This window comes from Excalfactoria chinensis, chromosome 19 (genome assembly GCF_039878825.1).
Source record: "Excalfactoria chinensis isolate bCotChi1 chromosome 19, bCotChi1.hap2, whole genome shotgun sequence".
Classification (NCBI taxonomy): Eukaryota; Metazoa; Chordata; class Aves; order Galliformes; family Phasianidae; genus Excalfactoria; species Excalfactoria chinensis.
Genome location: NC_092843.1, coordinates 7,726,076 through 7,745,730, shown reverse-complemented (window position 1 = coordinate 7,745,730; position 19,655 = coordinate 7,726,076). Strand labels below are relative to the sequence as shown.

Here is a 19,655-nt window from a genome sequence, read left to right as displayed (position 1 = left end):
AGCTTTCTGGGTGTGCTGAGCTGCTCTGTGGCTTCAGCAGAAGGTGTGGGATGCTGCAGGGAGAGGTAGAGGAGTCTGTGCCCTCGCTGGGGCAGAGCAGGAGGAGATGCCCTGGAGTGGTGTTCTGTGCCTCTGAGCTGCTGTGTCTCGTGTAGTGCCGCTCGTTGCTGCTGTTGGAGCTCTGACCTCTGGACAGATGCGGGTAAATGGAAGGGTAAGCTCATATCCACGTGTTTAGTCTTTTGGGGTTGGTGTTTTAAGTTTTCCTTCATAGCAGAAGTGTGAGGGTGGTTTCGTTGTCTGTTAAAGACAGACCCAGTGGAGGCAGCGCCGGTCTCAGCCACGTACAAACTGTTCCTTGGAGATGTTCCCCTTTTAGTTTTTAAAGCAGCAGACCTTGGTGTTCGGGGTCACCGGGAAGGAACAGGATGTCTTGTCACATATTGACAGATTTGTTTCCCTCTCTCCCCCACTCCTGTTTGTCAGGCTCAGTTCTCATTTTCTGGAGAAATGATTGTGACTAAATGCCTCTGACAGCCTCTTTGCAAAGTGTGAGGTGGGCACGATGGGGAAAGCAGCCTCCTCAGATCAGTGCTGTGATGAGCTGCTCCCTGGGACAGCTGGGCTCCTCCACTGCTGTGCCTGTTCCTGCACAGCAGAGTTCCCCTTGTAAGCACTTACTGGGAAGGCACCGCTATAATCTAATTAAAATTTGTTTTAATATTCTGTGAAAATTAAAACCGAATCCTTCCTGCTTGAAAGAATGACCGTGCATGTATTAGTCCTGTGTGTTGTTGTTGTTGTTGGCTTGCTCAAATATTAACGCTGCCTGCATGCTCAGAATGGTGGTTTGTGTCCATTAGCAGAGCTTAATTCTCAAATTAAATGGTGAGCGATACAGAGGAGGTGGAAGCTGGTTGCTGGATTATTATTTTAATGCTAATGGTACATCCTGGAGGAAAATAAGGGAAGGGGGTGCAGTGCGATGTTATTGCTGTGAAATGAAAATAAAGCCTCGTTATTTGAGGATGGGATTTAGTGGCTGAGGGTTTGCTCTTCATCTGAATGCTCCCAGTTAATTGCCTGCTGAGAGATGGGCATTGCTAATGCTGCCAGGAGTGTCCCAGGCTGGGGATGGCGGCCGTGTCAGCCCTGCTGGAGTTGAGGGGTGCTCATCTGCTCATCTTCCCAAGAGCCGGGAGTTCTTTCCAGCTGAAGGACCCAGATAAGCACTGCATGTAGCTCTGGTACGGGGGTGGAAAAGAGGGGAACGCTGCCTTTCAGGTGGTGGGTGGGAAGGCTGCTACCTTCAGGATTGGTCCCGTGAGAGGGAAAAGCTTTTGGGAAGTAAAAAAATACAGAACTTAAAGCTGCAATTTATTTTTGAGAGTTCTTTTAGCCTTGTGCTGACCGTGGAGAAAGGACCTCTGGTTGCTGAAACCTCTGTGTGCAGCTCTGCACAGCTGCCCTTCCGCACGGGCTGGAAGCACGCTGCAGATATCTCTGCTCCCGATCTATTGGATGCTTTCATGACTGACTGGTGGAAAGTCTGCTTTTGTGCGTGTGTTGCTTGTGGACAGAAGATAAACCGGGTGCTGCTGGGGTTATCTCCAGTGCATAGTGTGGTCAGAACGCAGGGGAGCAGCGGCCCTGGGCTGGCTGTGAGGGATGGAGTTCAGTGCCCAGACAGGGAAAGCCACTGCAAAGCATCACTGCAGCAGTGTGGGGCTCAAGGCTGGTCTGGGGCTGTGGGCAGAGCAGAGGGGATTGGCAGCACTGGGCCTGGCTGCTGCCCTCGTGGGAGCCGGGTGCTAATAAAGCTGTACCAGGCTGAAAGGACGTGGAAACACCGCTTTGTAGCTATGGCAACTCTGGAAACAAGGGCTGTGTGGAGTAGTTTGAAGGAGAGCCCTTATTATCAAGAGTTTAAAGGGAAGGTTCTTAGAAACACAGGAGGCTTGGCAGGGTAATTAGACTGGCTGCTCTTGGAGGAAATGTGGGCTCTGGTGGAGCATTACTGGAGCATCTGGCCTTGATGAGAAGCCCAGCATCAGCGGTGTTCTGCCACCCAGCTCCTCTCTGTGCTCTTGTTCTGCCTGTCCCTGTGCTCAGGGCAGCTGAAGTCAGAATGCTCCTGGTTAATGGGTGCCACCCATGGTCTCGCTCACCTCTGTTGTGCTGCCCTGCAGCAGGGGACATGGCAAGGTTAGCTGTGTTCAGCCTTGCTGCAGGTTCTCTGTGTGCTGTTGGCAGCATCCCAGCTCTGTACCTGGGTTTGTCCATTGCTGCCAGGTGGTGGATAGCAATGTACTTGCCTTTTGTCCACTGCCTTGAGCTTGCTAAATGGCTTTAATGTTCTGCAGGTGACAGGCTTGATAGAGGAGAGGCAGTGTGATGCTTAGTTGAGAGTGATGATTTCCATCCAAAGCAAGAGACCCATTGCCTCTGCCTTTCATCTCCCAGAATAGTGTGGTGCAGTTGGTGCAGGAAGCCACAGCTGAGAGACCAAAGGGCTTCTTGTCCTTGCAGTGAGGCAGGTCCTGCAGCTGTGTCTGGCCCTCACCGCACCCTCCCCTGCTGCCTCCAGCTCCATCCTTCGTCGAGCTTCACAGTTCCTTCTGGTTCAGTTCAGTGTGTGATGCCCATTTAAAGCCCAGATTGTAGGGCAGGGGGAATCAGCTGGGCTCAGCAGATGTTGAAGCAGTCTGATAGATGACTCACTTTATGCTGGCTCCCATGGCTGTACAGTCCATCGAGGGAAATGATTTTAGCTGCTGACCTGTACTGTGCCCTCCTGAGGCGTAACCTTGCAAACAGGGCTGCGATGTTTGTGTGTCCTGGTGAAGGAACGCACCGAGCAGTTGATGGAAGCCTGCTGTCAGGTGGGTGTCAGTCCTGCCAGACTGAGATGACAATGGCATCATGCAGTGGATCAAAACATTAAGTCTTTAAAACCATATGTTCGATGTGTCATATCACAGGAGCTTTATATTCTTGGTGATAATGATCAGCAGTGCGTTATCTGTGGTTCCACGGCTGTACGTTTCTTACAGGCTGATAAACTTTGAGCTGGATGGAATCAATCGGGCCTTGTCCTTACTGCTTCGATCAGCCTCAGAGGCGTGCAGCCAGGGGTGCTAACGGTGGAGCCGGCACCTCCATGTAGTTGGGTCTGTGGTGTGACCCCTCAGTACAGAGGAATGCCCACCCCAAAGGGCAGCAGGCCGGGTGGGGAGGCCTGGGGAATGGAGGAAACAGCTTGGGCACGAAGGAGGTGGCTGTGCTGCCCACCAGCCCGGCCCTCCAGCTCGATGCTCCACAGCAATATGTGTTGTTGGTGCTTGGGAAGAATGCTTCACTTGCTTGGCATCTTCCAGCAGTAGGTTGGAATCAGTAGGTTTTTTTTTTTCTTCTTTTTTTTTTTGGAGTGTGGTGATTTATTTTGTTAAAAACCAAGGCATTATTCCTAATTATGCAGCTTTATGAGGGTATGCATAGCGGCATTCTTCCCGCGGTAGGCTGTGGGAGCTGGCATAATATTTAAATAGGAGCCCTGGGGAAAGGACACGCTTGCATTCAGAGGAGGCTCCGCACAGTTGCGGGCTCAGCCTATTGAACTAGCGTATAATTACCTCTATTCAGCACTGCCGCTCCAGTTATCAGCCGGCCGTCAGGGGAAGGCCAGCACTTTAAAATGACATAGATTGTTAGAGAACATCAAACTTTTTTTAATACAGTTAATGATCCTCAGCTATAAATAGTCTGTTCCCATTGACTGGCAATAAGGCTTTTGTGCTGCGCCTCGCGGAGCTGCAAGGCTTTTCTTGGTTTGTTTTTTCCTCTTTCTCTCGATGTACCATAAGGCCTTTCATCCTGATTGCTTTACAAACAGCAGCCCTCCCTTTCTGCATCAGAAGATGTAGTTCCTACAGAGCAGGATTTTGCCCAAGGTCGCAGAGAGGTGAGAGGTGATGGGTGAGGGAGGCGTGGGCCTGTCGGCTCTGTCCCCATGTTGTTTGACTCTGCACCTCCCATGGGGATGGGAGCAGACTCAACATCCCTGCACCTCTCCAGTGCCACCCGCTGGTCCTCTGGGAATGGCTGTCCCTGCCTCGTTAGTAAGACAGACGGCTTTTGTGTGTGCTGTGCCCCAGGGGGTTGCTCATTATCTTTCAAGTTGGACTAGGGGTGTAGGTTAGTGAAGTTCGGGCCTTAGCTGGGGCTGCCAGCTCTGTGTTCCCCTGCTGCCGGGGTGTGTGATGGAGACCTGTGTGCTGATGGAGGAAATCCTGCAGCAAGAGAGCATGCAGAGAGGCGGGGGAGCAGTGTGCTTTGCCCTCGGTAGTTGCATCTGGTGACTGTAATTTGATTTGTACCTAAGGTGAGCCCCAGCAACTGCTTGAAAACTCAGCATGTGATGACCACAGCTCATTGCAGCTCTCTGCAGACAGGGCTGCTTTTACACACTGCAGCCAACGATCCCATTTTTGCAGCTGTCAATGATGGCATTTTCCTCGAAAACAGTACAAAAGACCATTGACTTCATTTCTTCTGTCTCTGGCTTCATTGCTCCTGTGACGGCTGGGCTTAAACCCAGAACTGAAGATTGAGGTGGAGCAATGTCAACAAGAAACCCCAAGCTCTGCTTTCCCAGCAGCGATCAAATGGCTGCACCCTGACTTGCCCAGAAGTCGCAGTGAGATCTGCCACAGCTTTGTTCTGTGGACACAACAGGAAAAGGTCACCGCATAAACACCTCTTCCCCAAGGCAATCTCTTTGTCCGATTTGAAGGCCAGGAAGCAAAGGGTGCTCTCACTTGAACCTTGCTGCCGGTGTGGCAGGATCAGGCCGTGTCTCAGTGGCTGTTCATGCTCCATCCCCTGGGCTGGGGCTGCTGTGGATGTGAGCAGTGCGTGGCAGGTGGGAGCTGGGGGTCTGGGCCGGTGGAGATCGGAGATGGTGCAGAGACATCCAGCAGTGGATGGGGAAAGGATGGGTACCCCAGGCAGAGCTCGGTAGAGAGCACCTTGCTTTGCTGTCCCTGTCGGTGTGCTCTTGAAAGGCAGCTGCCAGGGAAGCAAAGCTTCCCATCATATCTGGGGAGTGTTAGAAAGCACACTGGAATTTTAGATGTGATTTAGCAGGGGGGCTGGGTTCTGTGCCTGTGCTGTGCCCATCTCAGAGCTGTGTTTTCCTTTTGTTACCAGCAGATCCGTGTCATAAAGCTGCTCGCTGCTGTGTGGTCCCTATTAAAAGTTTTCTTTCCCAGGGTGATTCTGCTCCTTTGTTGCATCCGGTTCTCAAACACTTTATACTATCAAACAGCAAAACTGCTTTTATTGATGCAGCAAAGAACAATGGGATCTCTCCAGCCGTGCTCCCAAAATACACTCTTGGCTTTCTTTATGCCTGGCTTCCCATGGTGGAAAAAATGATTGTGATACGTTAGGTTTACTGCGGTCACTTCAAGAGGAGATTGGTAATACCAGCAAATGGTTCCAGCAAGTAGATGAGCTCCTCTTCCTTCAGCGAGGCTGAAGCGTTGCGTGTTTGCCCTGCTTGCTCCTCCTGCAAGGCAGAGAGCTGAAAAAGCAGAACGTGGCCCTGATTTAACGGTGCACATGGGGTTGGGCAGGGATGATGGCATCGGGTGTGTGTCAGGTCACGGCTGCAGTGATGTGCATGGAGCTGCTCACGGTTTCTGTGCCTGCCATGCCCAGAGCTCACTGCCCCGTGGGGAGAATCCTGCCCGTGTGGAGATGGGAGCAGAGATGACAGGAGGTGGGCAGAGCACTCAGTGCAGTGGTGCTTTGTATGAGCTTCAGTTTTCTGACTTTAGGGACTGGCTTTGAATTTCACGTGTGAGCAGATGGCAGGGCATGTATGTCTGGTGTATTAGGGACACGCATGCTGTGTTACAGATGTGTTTTAGTGGGCATGGTGGGGATGGGTTGGTGGTTGGACTTGGTGATCTTGGTGGTCTTTTCCAACCCTACTGATTCTGCGATGAAAAACATGTATATATTATGCCTTACCAGTGAGCCTTTGCCTGATGTGATCCAACCTCTCCTGGCTCCCTGGAGCTGTTGGTATAACAGCTCTGTTTTCAGAGACAAGGTCTGTTCAGGCTGTTTCAGTTGTCAGAAAAGGTCTTTAAGCCTGAGGGAACTTAAAGGGTTTTAATTCTGGGAGTGCCCATGCTACGTAATGTCTGTATTTATTTGTCCATTCTTCTGGAGCACTTCATTGCATGGCCTTCATTCTCCTTCAGACACGAGGTGCTTGTTGCAGTCCATTGCACCCTGCCTTCCTCTTCTCACCTGCATTGCTACAGCAGTTTCCATCTGGCTGGAAAAGGGCCTGTGAGCAGTGAATGAAGAGTACATACAGCACCTCAGCATGGTGCCATTGCAGTGAAGGTGCTGCAAACTGACCATGAGTCTTTCGGAACAATCGGTCTCCTTTAAATACAGATGTAGCTGGGGGACATGTGAAGGCACAAACAGGGTAGCCTATGCTTGCAGGAGTAAACAGGTGAGCGTTGGAATGGGAGTTCCCCAAAGCCCACAGACCCACTCAGAATCATGTTTGCTTGTGTGCGCAGCTCCCAGCAGATCCCTGCCCCACAGAGGTGCTGGTGCCTTTGGTGCAGTGATGGACACTGCTGGGGTGCTGCTGGGCAATGCTGTGCCATGTGCTTCAGTGGCACCGAGCTGCCATTGGGGCAGGTCCCCATCAGCCACATCCACAGATGGTCCTTGTTGTGAAGGGAAAGCTGGTCTGAATTTCTAGCTGATGTTAATGTCTTTGATGAGGGCTTTTCCTCATGTATAGGAATTCTAAATGTATATGTAAGGAAGTGATTATCTTAATGTTATTCATCATTTACTTGAAGTGTGTGCTCAACCTGAACCTGTTTGCTCTGATGAGCATTTATGTTGTGAAGGAATTGAAGTTATCATAGTATCATAGTATTGTGCGAGTTGGAAGGGACCTTAGAGATCATCGAGTCCAACTCCCGGGATTCGAGCCCTCTGTGTAGCAGAGCGGCACTTCTACCCCCTGCTCCACAGGGGGGGATTCGAACCCGGGCCCCCTGGTGTTGCAAACGGGAATTCTACCGCTGCGCCACCGGAGGCACACATAAGTTATCTCTCTTTGCCTGCAGTCTTGAGCAAAAAAGCTCAGCCTTTGAGCTTATGAACAAGAGGGATTTCCCCCCACCCCATTCCTTCTGTTGGGATGGTGACACAGGGGCTGAGCGGGTGCTGGGTCCACTCCACACAGGGAGGCTGCAGTGTTGCTGGGCTGTGCTGTGCCCCTGCCTGGCTGAGCAGCATTGGACCAGGCTTCCAGGAATAGCTCAGCAGAGTTTGCTCTTTACATGTGTATCCAGAGGAACAAATGGTGCGTGTATTCAGAGCATCTGTCATAGCCAGGCACTTTCTCACAGTAGCATGCATTCTTTGCTCAGGCAAATACCAACACAGTGGATGAGCAGCGGGATGGGGCCTTGGCTGAGAGTTTAATGCCGTCCAGGAATGTTATGTGTTGCCTGGAGCTGTAGCCCGAGGGGTCATACTGCACTACTCAGAGGTATTGCTTTAACCTGAGGCCAAGCTTCTCATTTCTGCTGGTATTTCCCATTGACCCTCCTCAGCATTTATCTCAATTCCTAGAATAGTTCATGTTGTTCCCTGCCTGGTTCTATTTCTTTGTGTACTGGTGTGCAGGCAGCAGGGCAGGCTCCGGCCCTGTTGGTGTGGGAGCAGCCTGGGATGGGTTATTGAGTCCACGTGGAATGCCAGCCTGTCTGTGGGTGCTGCTGGGTGTTCTGTCAGGCTGGGCACACTGCAGTACCTGAGCAGGTCAGGGCTGTGCCTGGTGGTGTACAGGGTGCACCTGTAGTTCTGTGCACTTGCATTGGTGATGGACAGCAGCTGGCTGTCATCAATGGGCATCAATAAACTAAAAACTTCAGATTCCCCTGGTCAACCTCAGTGGCTTCCTGGAATGGAGTGAGGTGCTCTGGTTTCTGTTGCAGAATGGAGTGAGATGCTCTGGTTTCTGTGTTGCAGAATGGAGTGAGGTGCTGTGGTTTCTTTGCTGCAGAAGATAGGGATCTCCGAAAGCCAACTTTAAAAAAAAAAAATACATTCTATAATTGAAAGATTTCAGATTTCTTTTGTAAGAGCAAGTGTGTGCTTAAGCTCAGAGACATACAGCCAATAATATGTACTTGAAACGTAATGCAAGTTAATTCATTTTGGCACAGCCCCAGATATGCTGATGAAATGCCCTGTGAAGTGCTACAATATCTTGATAATGTACCTTCTCCGTTTGATTATATAATCAATTATGTTGTACCTAATAAAACTTAAAATTAGAGGGAGAAGCTCAGAATAGATTGTGTTGGGTATGGAGTGGGTCTCGGGCAGCTTGAATGCAGACTCACACTTCATCACTGCTGCAGACACAGGGCTGCCCCACAGTGCTGCCCCACAGCCCTTCATGGCACCACGTGCTGTAAGTGGTCTGGCACTGAATTCTCATTCCTTTACAGAAAAGTTGGTGGTTTCTGGGTGGCTGTAATGGGGCTGGGGGAGGATTTGACCTGGGTGTTCTGGCCCTCCTGTACAATGAGGTTGATGGGAAACAAATGCGTTACGGCCCTGACAAGCTGCTGCTCCATTTTTGTTTCCATTTTAAAACAGCGCTATCAACCAGTTGGAATATGGGCCTGGAGTATCGCAGGGAGTAATCTAATTAGTATGAAGTCAATTCACTAGTTCCTTTTGTATCTCGTGATTAAATAAGTGGGAAAATGGCTTGAAAATTAGGTGCTAGAACGACCCAATTACATTTCTGTAGCTTTTTGTATTCAATTTCATAAACAATTTTGCTCTTCGCTGGTTAATCAGTGAATGCCTTTTTCCAGTTTGAAAAGCACTTTTGAAATTATAATGCAATTAAATTGTGTGTGGATGTTCTGGCATAGCGAGTGTGAAAGCTGGGGGCCTGGCAGACAGCCATGTTGTACCTTGACAGTAATGAGTTCCTGAGCTGGCAGCTTGCTTGTGTCATTCATAATATTGTCCGTGCTGGGTTACCCGGAGGTGCAGCTGCCTTTACTCCCTCCTGGTTGGGTTGCTGGTGGCCGTGTGCCATATCTGTGCTGTGTGTGGGCATCGCTGTCCCCAGGCTGTGCTGTGGTGCTGGGCTCAGGGCTGCTCGGTGGGCTCCTCTGCCATCACGCTTTTGGTAACGGCGTTGTGCAGCTCCATGCTTGCTCTGCTCTGTTTTTTCCTTAAGTGAGCATCTGTAAGACTGCAGGATGGGGGAGGAGGAGGATGTAGGGGATCAATGACTGATTTCCAGGAGGACATAACGGGATGATGAGGAGGAAGTGGCCTGGAGGAGTCCTTGTTGGATCAGAATGCAGAATTGCTGCTTTGAGTCAAGGATCAAATCCCTGCTGAAGAGCGGCAGAGCTGAGCTGGTGTGGAAGCACATACAGCCTTCGCTCCCATCCTCCTTGGGTTGAGCAGCTGAGGTGCTGCCCGGGATTTACAGCCAAGCAGCGCAAAGAGAAAGGTAGAAAGCTGTGTTAAGAGGAAAAGAAATAACGTTAGAAATAATGACTTGCTTGGCAAGCTTTAACAAGTTCAGTAATGGTATTAGGTGCCCTTGGCTCAAGATTGTAACCTCCTCTTAAATGATCATTACCTGACTAATAAAGACCTCAGAGCAGGTCATTGCGGCTTAATTTAGACATAGCGTCCTGTTTGGTTTGAACAGCATTGCCATCTCTCAGGCTGAAGCTGGTGCTGGGAGCTGGGCTTTGCCTGGGCTGCTCTCCCAGCACCGCAGGGCACCAGGTGTGTGCTCTGAGCATCCCTGCTCTGGGTGACTTCCCAGCATGTCGCCTCATCTCCGCTTGTGGTTGGTTCAAGGATGGGATGGAGGGAATGATAGGAATGGGGCTGTGGAGGTGTGAGCACACATAGGAACGTGGGTGTCAGGAGGTGCTCGTTGTCAGCCATGGAGTCAGCATGGCTGTTGTGCTGGGTTGTGATTGTCATAGGAAGGCTATAAAAGCTCATTGCTTCTTGTTAGTTGTACTTTGTGCCCCCATTGTTCCCTCTCAGAGTACATCAGAAACAGCGTTTCTTCTCATCCCAGTGTTCACGATAGAGCTGTGTGAGTCAGGACTGGCATGAAAGAGCCACTCAGATGCTTGTCCTTCCCATGCATGTGGCACCAAGCGGAGCCTCCAGGCCGTGGGTTCGGCACAAACTCTTTTTTTCTCTATAAGACACAAACTGGAGCTCACTGCCACAGGCACTGCAGAGATAAGGGGCTGGGAGGCAGCAGGAGCCGCTGCTGCACTGAGCACAGTGGGCAGCTCCTCAGCACCATGTGGCTGCATTTCAGCTCTGCCCGGTGCCTGCTGTCTTGAAGGGATTTTAGGTCTTTTTCCATTGAAAGGAGTTAATTGGGTATGATATTGCCATGTCACTCACTCGGAATGGCTGCATGCTGTGGGATGCTGTATCTGTGCAGTCTTTTTATTGCAGTGGGATGATGCCGGGTGGCAGTGGCTCTGCATCTCCTTGCAGACCGACACATGAGTACACAATGTGTGCACACGTTGCTGCTTCCCATCTCGGCAGCAAACCTGCTTTAAATGGAAGGGATGCTGTGATAAAGAGTGTCTGAGGGCAACTGTTGCATCCTTCCCATAGAGGAGGACCTGTCAGGCCACCAGCCTGGTGTGTCCCATTGCCTGTGTCCTTTGGCCAAGCCTAGATGGGGCTGATGGAGCAGAGCTTGTGCAGGAGTGAGGACACCACAGCCCACACCATGCTTGAGCATGAGCTGTCATATTTCCCTAACTCCGTTAGCAGCAAGCTTCAAATGCAAGTAATTATAATCACCATCCCCTACCAGTTATTAATATTTTGAGGACGTCTCTTTGATAAGCCCATCTTTTCAGCTAATTTCTTACTCAACCAAAAGCAAAACAACTTTCCTCCCGGTGTCGTGAATGTGTTGTTAAAATGAAGAAAAGGAAATGGGAAAGGAAAAAAAGAAAAGATCCCCCAGTGACAGAACGTTTGTGCCGGGCTCAGCACTGCGTCGCCTTTGTTAGGCCCAGATAGAATTATGCATCACAAATACAAACTGCTGTCAACATGCATTGGTTTCAAAACATTAGAGCATATGGTATGTGATTATCTGTATTGTCAAATGCAATAAAGTGAGTTTGGATATAATAAAAAACGTAATATTTTAGAAATTTGGTAATAAACTGTGGGAGAATTGACAGGCAGAGAGTACGTGAGGCCAACGGGCTGCAGGATGCGGGGCAGCACCCATGGGGCAGCCTGCTGGCATCGTCCTCTGGCTCCTCTCCCCACCCCCATCCTTGCCCCATGCAGCACTTGGGGGTCCTCCCGTGTGGGAAACTCAGACACAATACAGATGGAAGTGTATCACATACGTGCAGTTTTCTTAGGTCAACTTTAATGCGTCTAAATGATCTGTGAATGCATTAATGGCTTCTGTTAATTAACAGTATGATAAAGCTGGCATTTAGTAAGTTGCAGTGTAGTGTGCGTTTAAGTCATTATGTACTCAGTGCTTTGGTTTGATTTCTGAATGTTAATAGAATAAAATTTTAATGAAGAACTTGTTGTTATGAAAAATGTATTAGAGCGGGTGAGGTGCTGCTGGCGTTGGTGGGGCTGTGACACGTGGCTGGGGGGAGCGGGATACCCCAGCCCTGCAGGCCTGGTGCTGTCACAGCAGGTCCCTGCGGTGATGGATGTGCCCTCGGTGTCCCCTGTGGGGTGATCACTCCCGGGCAGTGATTCTGCCCATGGCGGCAGCACGGCTGCTGTGTGCTGCTCTGCCTTCTTGTTCTCCATGCCCGCTTCTTTTTGCTTTGGCTCTGTGTTGTGTTTGAATGATGCTCCCTCTGGATGCTCAGGAGCCACGAGAGGACAGTGAGGAACCTGAGTACTGCAGCTGCTTAGAGTAAAGGCTGAGTGGACTATAGTGCCCATTATCCTGCTGCATGCTGCCCTGCACTCCTGCTGCACTGACACACCAGCACCTTGTGCTGTCCCCATGTGCAGGCAGTGCGGTGAAGCAGTTTCTCATCACTTGTGAGCCCCAATGTGCAGGTGAGGTGTGTGCCAACCAAAGGGCATAGCCTGCCCGCCTGGGAGTTACTTCCCCAGCAGACAGAAACATCTCCTTTCTGTGCGTGCCTCTCAGGAAACAGGAATAATGAGGAATAACAAATGAGAATTGACAGCTTTTGTCTCAAACAGCTCTGAGCTGTAACGAGCCAAGTTGTGGTTGTCAGATGGAGACTACGCAGAAGGAACTGGAAAGTGGGGAAGAGGCAGCACTGGGACCTGGAGTACCGGGGGAGCTCCATGCTTTGTGCAGACAGCGTGGGGATGGGGCTGAGCTTTGTGAGTCCTGCGGGGCTCTGGTATGACCAAAGCAGCAGCTGTCCCATTGATCCCTGCTCCCATGGACCTCTGCACAGCACTGGGTTAGGCCCGGACCCTTCCTGGTTCTCCATCTGAGCAATGGAGGTGCCCTGACCTCTCTGCTCAGTGGCAGCAGACCCCGTCGTGTTGGTCCCCTGTCTCCCACGCAGCTCTGTTACTGCTGCAGGTGGGCTGGCGGGTGTGAGATCGCTTACTAAGGAACTTCTTCCCTTCTGATTACGAGGGATGTGTGAATAAAACAGAACTGTATTGATTCACACCAATCTATGCATCGACTGTGTGGGAGCCACTTGCAATTCCCAGCAGCACTGGAAAGCTTTGCAACTGGGAGAAATATGACCAGGCAAGTTGAGCAAATAAATTAAACCAGTGTCAACTTTTCTTGTTTCTTCCCTCATTATTAATGGATGGAATGGGGCTCGTTTATCAAGAGGGGGAAAAATTAATTGACACGGGCCTTAATATTATTATGCCTGGCTTGTCTGGTCACATTCCTTTATTTATTTATTATTTATTTTGCTTTTCAAAATGCATTTTATTACGGTTTACAGCTCTGGCTGCCAAAAACTGTTGGTATAAACAAGAAAGCAGGTGCATAAATAATGCCATGGTAGGACTGGACATTGCTGTGCTTCACTGCTTAAGTAACTTAAGTATGAGGTGAGAAAGAGAGGCGTAAAACAAATACAGATTAGATCATCAGGTACCAAGACGTAACACAAAAAGGGAACGCAGCCTGAGCTGATGCTCCCTCATTCCAGTGCTGTAGTGCTGTGGTTGTTGGGGGCTGTTGTGTATCTGTGTCCCTCAGCACAGCACTGTGAGCTCCGGGCTGCACTGCACTGCCAGGCTGGGGAGGATGGAGCTGTGCTGCCCTGTGCTGTGTGGATGTCCATCAGGTCTTCCTGCCTAGCAGCAGGAGTGAGAGTTGAGCGTTGCCAGTTGGTGTGATGTGGGCTGTGTATATCTTCACTTCTTCTCTCCCCTGGTCTTGTGAGAGACCATCTTTTGCTGTAGGAGATGGTTCTAGCTAGCAAAGTCTGTGTGATCCAAGTAGACAGCACAGACCTAACATGGGTGAAAGGGAGTGCTGCAGGTGAGGTGAAGTGACCTCCTCCATGTCATGGAGCCTCCTCTGGTGCTTGCTGCCCTGATGCCACCCCCAGAACTCTTCCCTGTGGTTGGGAAGCAGAGGAGTCCTTGGCCTTTGGGATGATGCTGGGCCAGCAGATGATAATGGTGCAGATGTTGGGCTGGGCTGACTGCTGGGAGGTGGTGGTATCCCCAGTACAGGACAGGGCATGCCATGGTCAGTGTTCTGCTCTGTCCATCACAGCCTCTGCAGCCAACACCAGCATTCTCCTTGTTGGTGCAGGCTTGAATGAGCAAGGCCTTCCGTGTGTAAGCTGCCTTCACATAACTCTGCTGCTGAGTGATGTTCTGGGTGTACCTAAACACAGCTGTAATACATTGCAGTGCACTCAGCACCCTGGCTGAGGAAGGCAGCTGCCAACTCGCAAGAGAAAGCAGATATATTTCATAGCGATGGTGTCGTCATCTCAGCTATATTTTACTGAGGTTGACAGAAAACTTCTCGAGTGACGACAAAGGTGTGAAATATGGTTGATTCAAGTGTGAAAAAAACAAAGTGCAGCACACGGGAGCGCTGACACTTGGTATCTTCAGCACAGCTTCTCCATGTGATTTATTGCGCCCACTGATTTAAGCTGTTTTAATCTTTCTGTGGTATTATTTGGTTTCTCAGTGCAGCGTTCCCCTCATTTCTGGAGTGCAGAGCTGGTGCTGCCCTGGGGGATGATGTGTGATGGGGGCACGGCATGCCGGGCACTGAGTGTCTGGGCAGTGATTTCGGGCATATCAGGGATGCTTCTAGGGGAGCTCAGGCTGATGTATGTGCACAAGGCAATGCGTTTCCCCAGGCTTACCCTCCCCATGAGCCGTTCCCTCGGATGTGTTTCCCCATCAGACAGCCCCTGCCTGGCTGCCAGCACTGCCAATGAATGGGCTGTGCTCTCACAGGTGTCTGTGCTGCTGCCCGGGTGGTGAGTAGAGCCCTCTGCTGAGCCATAGCACAGCCTCCACCTGCAGGCCGGGCTGCCGTCTCCCTTCCTGAAGGGCTGCTCTGGGCCCTGAGCTGCTCACTTGGACTCTGTTTGCCTCTTGTTTTATTTTCTCCCTCTTCATTGTCTTGTCTCCTCCAGAAAAGATTATTCAAATGAATATTCAGTTTTATTCATTTGAATTAAAAATAAAAATAAAAAAATAAAAAAGTAAAAACCATTTGACTCCGTTAAATGCTTATCTCTTAAATAGAGCTTGTTAGCTTCCAATAATAGCTTCATTCAGAAGGATGCCGTATAATTTCATTTTAAAACGTGCACTCCTTGACAACCGGCATCCTATTTCTGTCACCGTTTCAAACAGCCGCCTTTGTTTTGTGTTAATCTTTTTCATGCACTTTCCAAGGAGCGCTTTTTGTTGACTCTCAGTACCTCTCATAAGAAGTAATTGTCTGTTTCGTCCAGGAAGGTTTCTGAGAGCTTTGGTAATTCAGAAATGGGCCCGTATTCATTACGCTAACTAATAAGGCATGCATACGGGAATGGTTTTTTATACATGCGATTATTGAAAGTCACAATCCAGTATTTTATAAGTGAAACAAAGGAGGGCCCATTGCTGCTCCGTGTTAGCAGTTCCTTAGCTGCATGTCAGGAGTTCTTTAGCTGCAGGGCAGTGATCTCCTGCAGTTGTTTAAGGAGCAGTAGGATGCTGTGGACGAGCTTTGAGAGCAGTGGGAGCAGCGGCGGTGCAGCCTCCAGTGCTGAGCAGCCTCCAGTGCTGAGTGTTGCTCTCCTCCTCTTCTCCCCCAGGGAGGAATGAGGCAAAGCTGGCTCTGGGTTTTCCTGCGGACCCACTCGTGTCTTTTTTTGCCTTCATGGGGTGGCCTAGATCTCTAAAAACCTGCAAGTGAGTGGTGACACCTGTGGATTGTTGTTTTATTCTTGTTATAAAGCCTCTAAACAGAGAAAGCTGGTTTAATTGGAGGAGTAATTTCTGGGTAAAGCTGTGTTTAATCCATGCAGAGTGTGATGAGAAGGGGAGACTTGTTTCCTGGTCAGAACGCATCCTGCCTGCAGCGGGCTGTCGCGCTGCACTGCGTATTAACGCTAATCTCCTCTAAATTCCCCTTCCTGGCTCCAGCCTGGCAGCGAGACCTGACAGGAGCCCAATGAGAAATCCTCAGCTGCAGCACTCACTAATGAGTTACTAATGAGGAGGAGGTGGTGGTGATGGCCCCAGCACTGCCAGGGCACTCTGGGATGCTGCACCCAGGTGGTTAACCACAAACGTTCCAGTTGTGACTACGGGTCTGTTGAAGGTGGATTTAGATGGAGCTGTTTGGAAGGCAAAGAGAGGAGCTGGGTTAAGCACAATGAAGCTGTACTGACATGCAGAGCTGTGCTCTGAGCACTGTGTTTGGGTGCAGTGCACTGTGTTTGGGTGCAGTGCACTGCTGGACGCAGCAATGCAGAGGACAGGAGCGATTAGATCAGAGCCTTCCAACCAACGGCTTCTGAGAGGCCTCAGGATGTCCTGATGAGGCATTAGAGGAAGTCATTCAGGAAGAGGGGACAAACGAGCACCTCCGGAGCTTGGCCAGCCCTGGTGTCTTGCTGAAGTTGTCAGCTTTGGCTTGGTGTGAGGGGAGGGCAGCAACCAGCTGCTGTCTGCATGGGTTCTTGGTTGTTTTCTTTTGTCCTGCAATGAGTCAGCCCTAATGGAGAAGTCCCTTGGAATTAAACAGGAGATAAAATCAATATGCTTCCATAGACATATAATTGGGTTTTGTAGAGATTGCTCTTAAAAACCTATAAGGTGTAAAAGAAAATATAGCCTGGTTGTAGTTTCTGAGCCGTCGTGTAACCAGGGTGTAACTATCCATTAAATTCTTTGGATGGATCAAAAAATCCATAAGGAGGTTTTAATTCTCCATTAAATCCTATGGAAGAGCTGTAACAGAACCCTATTAATTTCCTCCGAGGTGATGCTTCTTCCCTCCATTAGGCTGTAATGAGTTCCGCAGCGCTGTGTAGGGCAGGTGTGTTTACATGGGCATATTCCTGTGAAAGCATTCCAAAGTCCAAATGGCAAATAACGCCTTGCTAGAAGGAAAGCTGTTTGACCTCACTAATGTTTTCTTTTCCCCCCCTTCCTTTTTTATTCCTCTATTGAACAGGATTCGGTTTCGTTACTTTTGAAAATGAAGATGTGGTGGAAAAAGTCTGCGAAATTCACTTCCATGAAATCAATAATAAAATGGTAAGTGTGTGTTCTGCCCGGTGCTGGGATGTGGGGTCTGGGCTGTGGCTGCTGCCAGCCCTGTGTCCATGGGGCCGAGGCGGTGCTGCAGCATGTCGATATTGCCTGGCTCCAGGGAAAGTTTCTCCTGGGTGACATGAAGCCCTGGTCAGTGAAGCCACCATGAGAGATGGAAAGGGGTGTTTTGTCTTCCGATCAATGCGAAAACTTTGATATTTTAGCTGAAATTCTCTTTTTCCCTTTGTCAAAACATCCTTCGCTTCTCAAATGTGTATTCAGATATGCATTGTATATTGGTCTGATATGTGTTCACAGACTTTAAATTCAATAATGGAGCTTTTAGTGTGGATAAGATCAAAGCAATCTCCTTGGCATATGCTGGAGGCCTGATTCAATATTTGACTTGCTAATTTTTCCCAGGGCACTGAAATAATATTCTTCATATTGTTCCTGACTGCAATGTGCATCTGAAATAAAAGTGGCCGTCCCTCTGGCAGGCACAGCGCTGGGGTCCCAGGGCAGGAATGGGGCAGCTCGCCCTGCCTGGCCCTGCTGCTCTCTGTTTTGCTCCCAGAGTTTCCTTCTGCTGCTGGTGATGCTTTGCGTGAGATGAATGTGGGTTGTGGTTCCATTCCCCATGTAGTCAGTAAATGCTGATCTGTCTGCCTTAAAACTGAATGAGAGCTAACACCCTACGCTCCTGCCTCCAGGAGCAGCAGACTTGCATCAAATTAGGAATGCTTTAAATTTGAGTAAGTCTCTTACAGTGGGGAAGGAAGAATGGGATTTTCCTGATGCTTAATGCAAGTGAGTGCCCATCACGAAGCACTCCGTGGGTTTTCTTACTTCACACTGTGTACTTTTCTCCAGAGCTCAGCTCAGCCCTCAGCTGTGTCAGTCACAGTGGGGAGGTGCAGGAGGTGGCCGGGCACTGACAGCAGCCCAAAGCAGCACAGGGCACAGAGTGTGGGGCAGAACCTTTGCACAAGGGGCAGACGCAGCCCCCCTAGCAGGAAGAGCAGCCTCCAGCTGAGCTGTGTGCCCACGGGGGGAGGGGTCCGTGGTTGTTGCTCTTCCTTTGCCCCAAACCTCAGGTTGGGTTTTGCTCTGCTATCAGAATTTGCCCCTCTGTTAGAGCTCCTCCTTCAGAAGGGCTGCACAGGGCTGTGGGCAGGCGGCCCGAGCAGGGCACAGGGCAGAAGTGCTTGAGGAGCAGCAGAAAGCGAGTGGGTGTTCTGCTGCGGTGAATAATTGAAGTACATTCTTCCCAGTGCGTGATCCGGGTGCCTTGAGCACTCTCTGCTTGTCACTCCCGCAGCACTAATTTTAAAAGCAGCCCACAAGGGAGGAGATGAGACATGATCCTGTCTTGGGACTGACTCATCGTGCTGCTGATGTGCCTGCAGATTAATTACCAAACCCATGCAGGAGCAGCAGAGCCTGCGCTCGCATGTGTGACAGTGTGCCGGGTTGGGGCTGACAGCGGACAGCCTTCCTGTGTGCCCCTGGCCCTGTGCCTTGGTTTGCTGTGCTCCCTGGCGTTGTGCTATAGGGGTGCTGGCAGCCCCTTGTGCTCCATAGCACTGCCTTGGCAGCTGCCCCACGTGGGCTTCCATCGGCGTCTGCTCCCCGGCCTGGCTGCAGCCTGCCTTCCCATGCGGGTTATTTTTATCCCTCCCATTCTGCCTGTTGCCATCCATAAAGCTTAGAATGTCAAGTGTAATATTAAACGAGCGGCGTGCAAGTGAAAGGAAAATGCCAGAGAGGTATTTAATAAATGGAAGCCGGAATTGATGTGGGAGGCCACGGGTTCTCTCCAAACTCTGAGGAGATATGGATAGATAAAACCAAAACGAGATGTCCCCAGAATATTGTTGTTCTTGCCAAAAGAAGTCTGGTTTTCTGGGGGGTACAAAAGTGGCTGGAAAAAATGCGATGGGGTCATTTGCTTTGAGATCTGTGCTGTTGTGGAGTTGTTCACATCCCAGGGTGATGTGGGTAGCTGGGGCCGGACCTCTCTGTAGCTGTTGTGAGTGGGCTCCCATGGTGCAGGGCTGTCGCTCTGCTCCTCGCCCCATGGTGGGACCCACTGCTGGTTGTGTTGTTCTGGATGCATCAGCACTGCTCTGGCCCTCCCAGGGCCAACGGCCTTCGAGCTGTGGTTGCAGCATGCATTACGCTGCGTGCTTTGGGTTTCCATCCCAGAGCCATGCCCAGCTGCGGATGTGCTTGCCAGCCATTGCGGGGCAGCGCTGCTCATGGCTGCAGCTCTCACTGGTGCTCACGTTGAGGGGCAGCAGGGCGGCCCAGCCCTGGCTAACCACAAGGCATGCTTGGCCAGCCAGACAAAGTCGCCTTGTCTTTGGGTGGTGAAGCAGGTTTTTGTGCGCTGTGGATCCGGGAGCGCTCGGCTTTCCCTGGAAATCTGTTGGCCGTGTTTTTGTGAGCCGTGGTGGTGCTGCGAGCTGACAGCACGAACGTTGTGCTGGGTGTGAGAGGCTTTTCACTCCTCATCTCAGCCATCCTGGGCTCTGGTGGCTCTGGCTGCTCATCTGACCCAGGAGCAACCCGGCGCGACGTTAATTCTGCCAACCAGACTAAACAAAAATAGTGACTTTTAGTTTCCCTGCTGTTTTTTTTTCTTTTTTTTTAATTTAAATTTCTTTCAGCCTTAAACCGTTCTTTGTTAGGCTGCTGAGACTGGAGCACAACCCTCATACAGGGGAGGCGGAAAAAATCTGGATATTATTAAGGATGTGCAGAAACACTGAACTAAAAGCTTGTAT

General features: G+C 50.3%; 1 protein-coding gene across 25 annotated transcripts in view; it reads left to right on the top strand.

Annotated features, from left to right (window-relative positions):
• The window catches only part of MSI2 (musashi RNA binding protein 2), a 188,725-nt gene that overhangs the window by 124,465 nt on the left and 44,605 nt on the right, over positions 1 to 19,655 (top strand). For all 25 annotated transcript variants that reach the window (XR_011905629.1, XR_011905627.1, XR_011905628.1 and 22 more), the window contains one exon: positions 16,787 to 16,869. Coding sequence is in view for 17 of the 25 variants with exons in the window: in XM_072353736.1 (XP_072209837.1) it covers positions 16,787 to 16,869 (83 nt within the window). In the remaining 8 variants the exon portion in view is untranslated. The remainder of the gene's footprint in view (positions 1 to 16,786; positions 16,870 to 19,655) is intronic.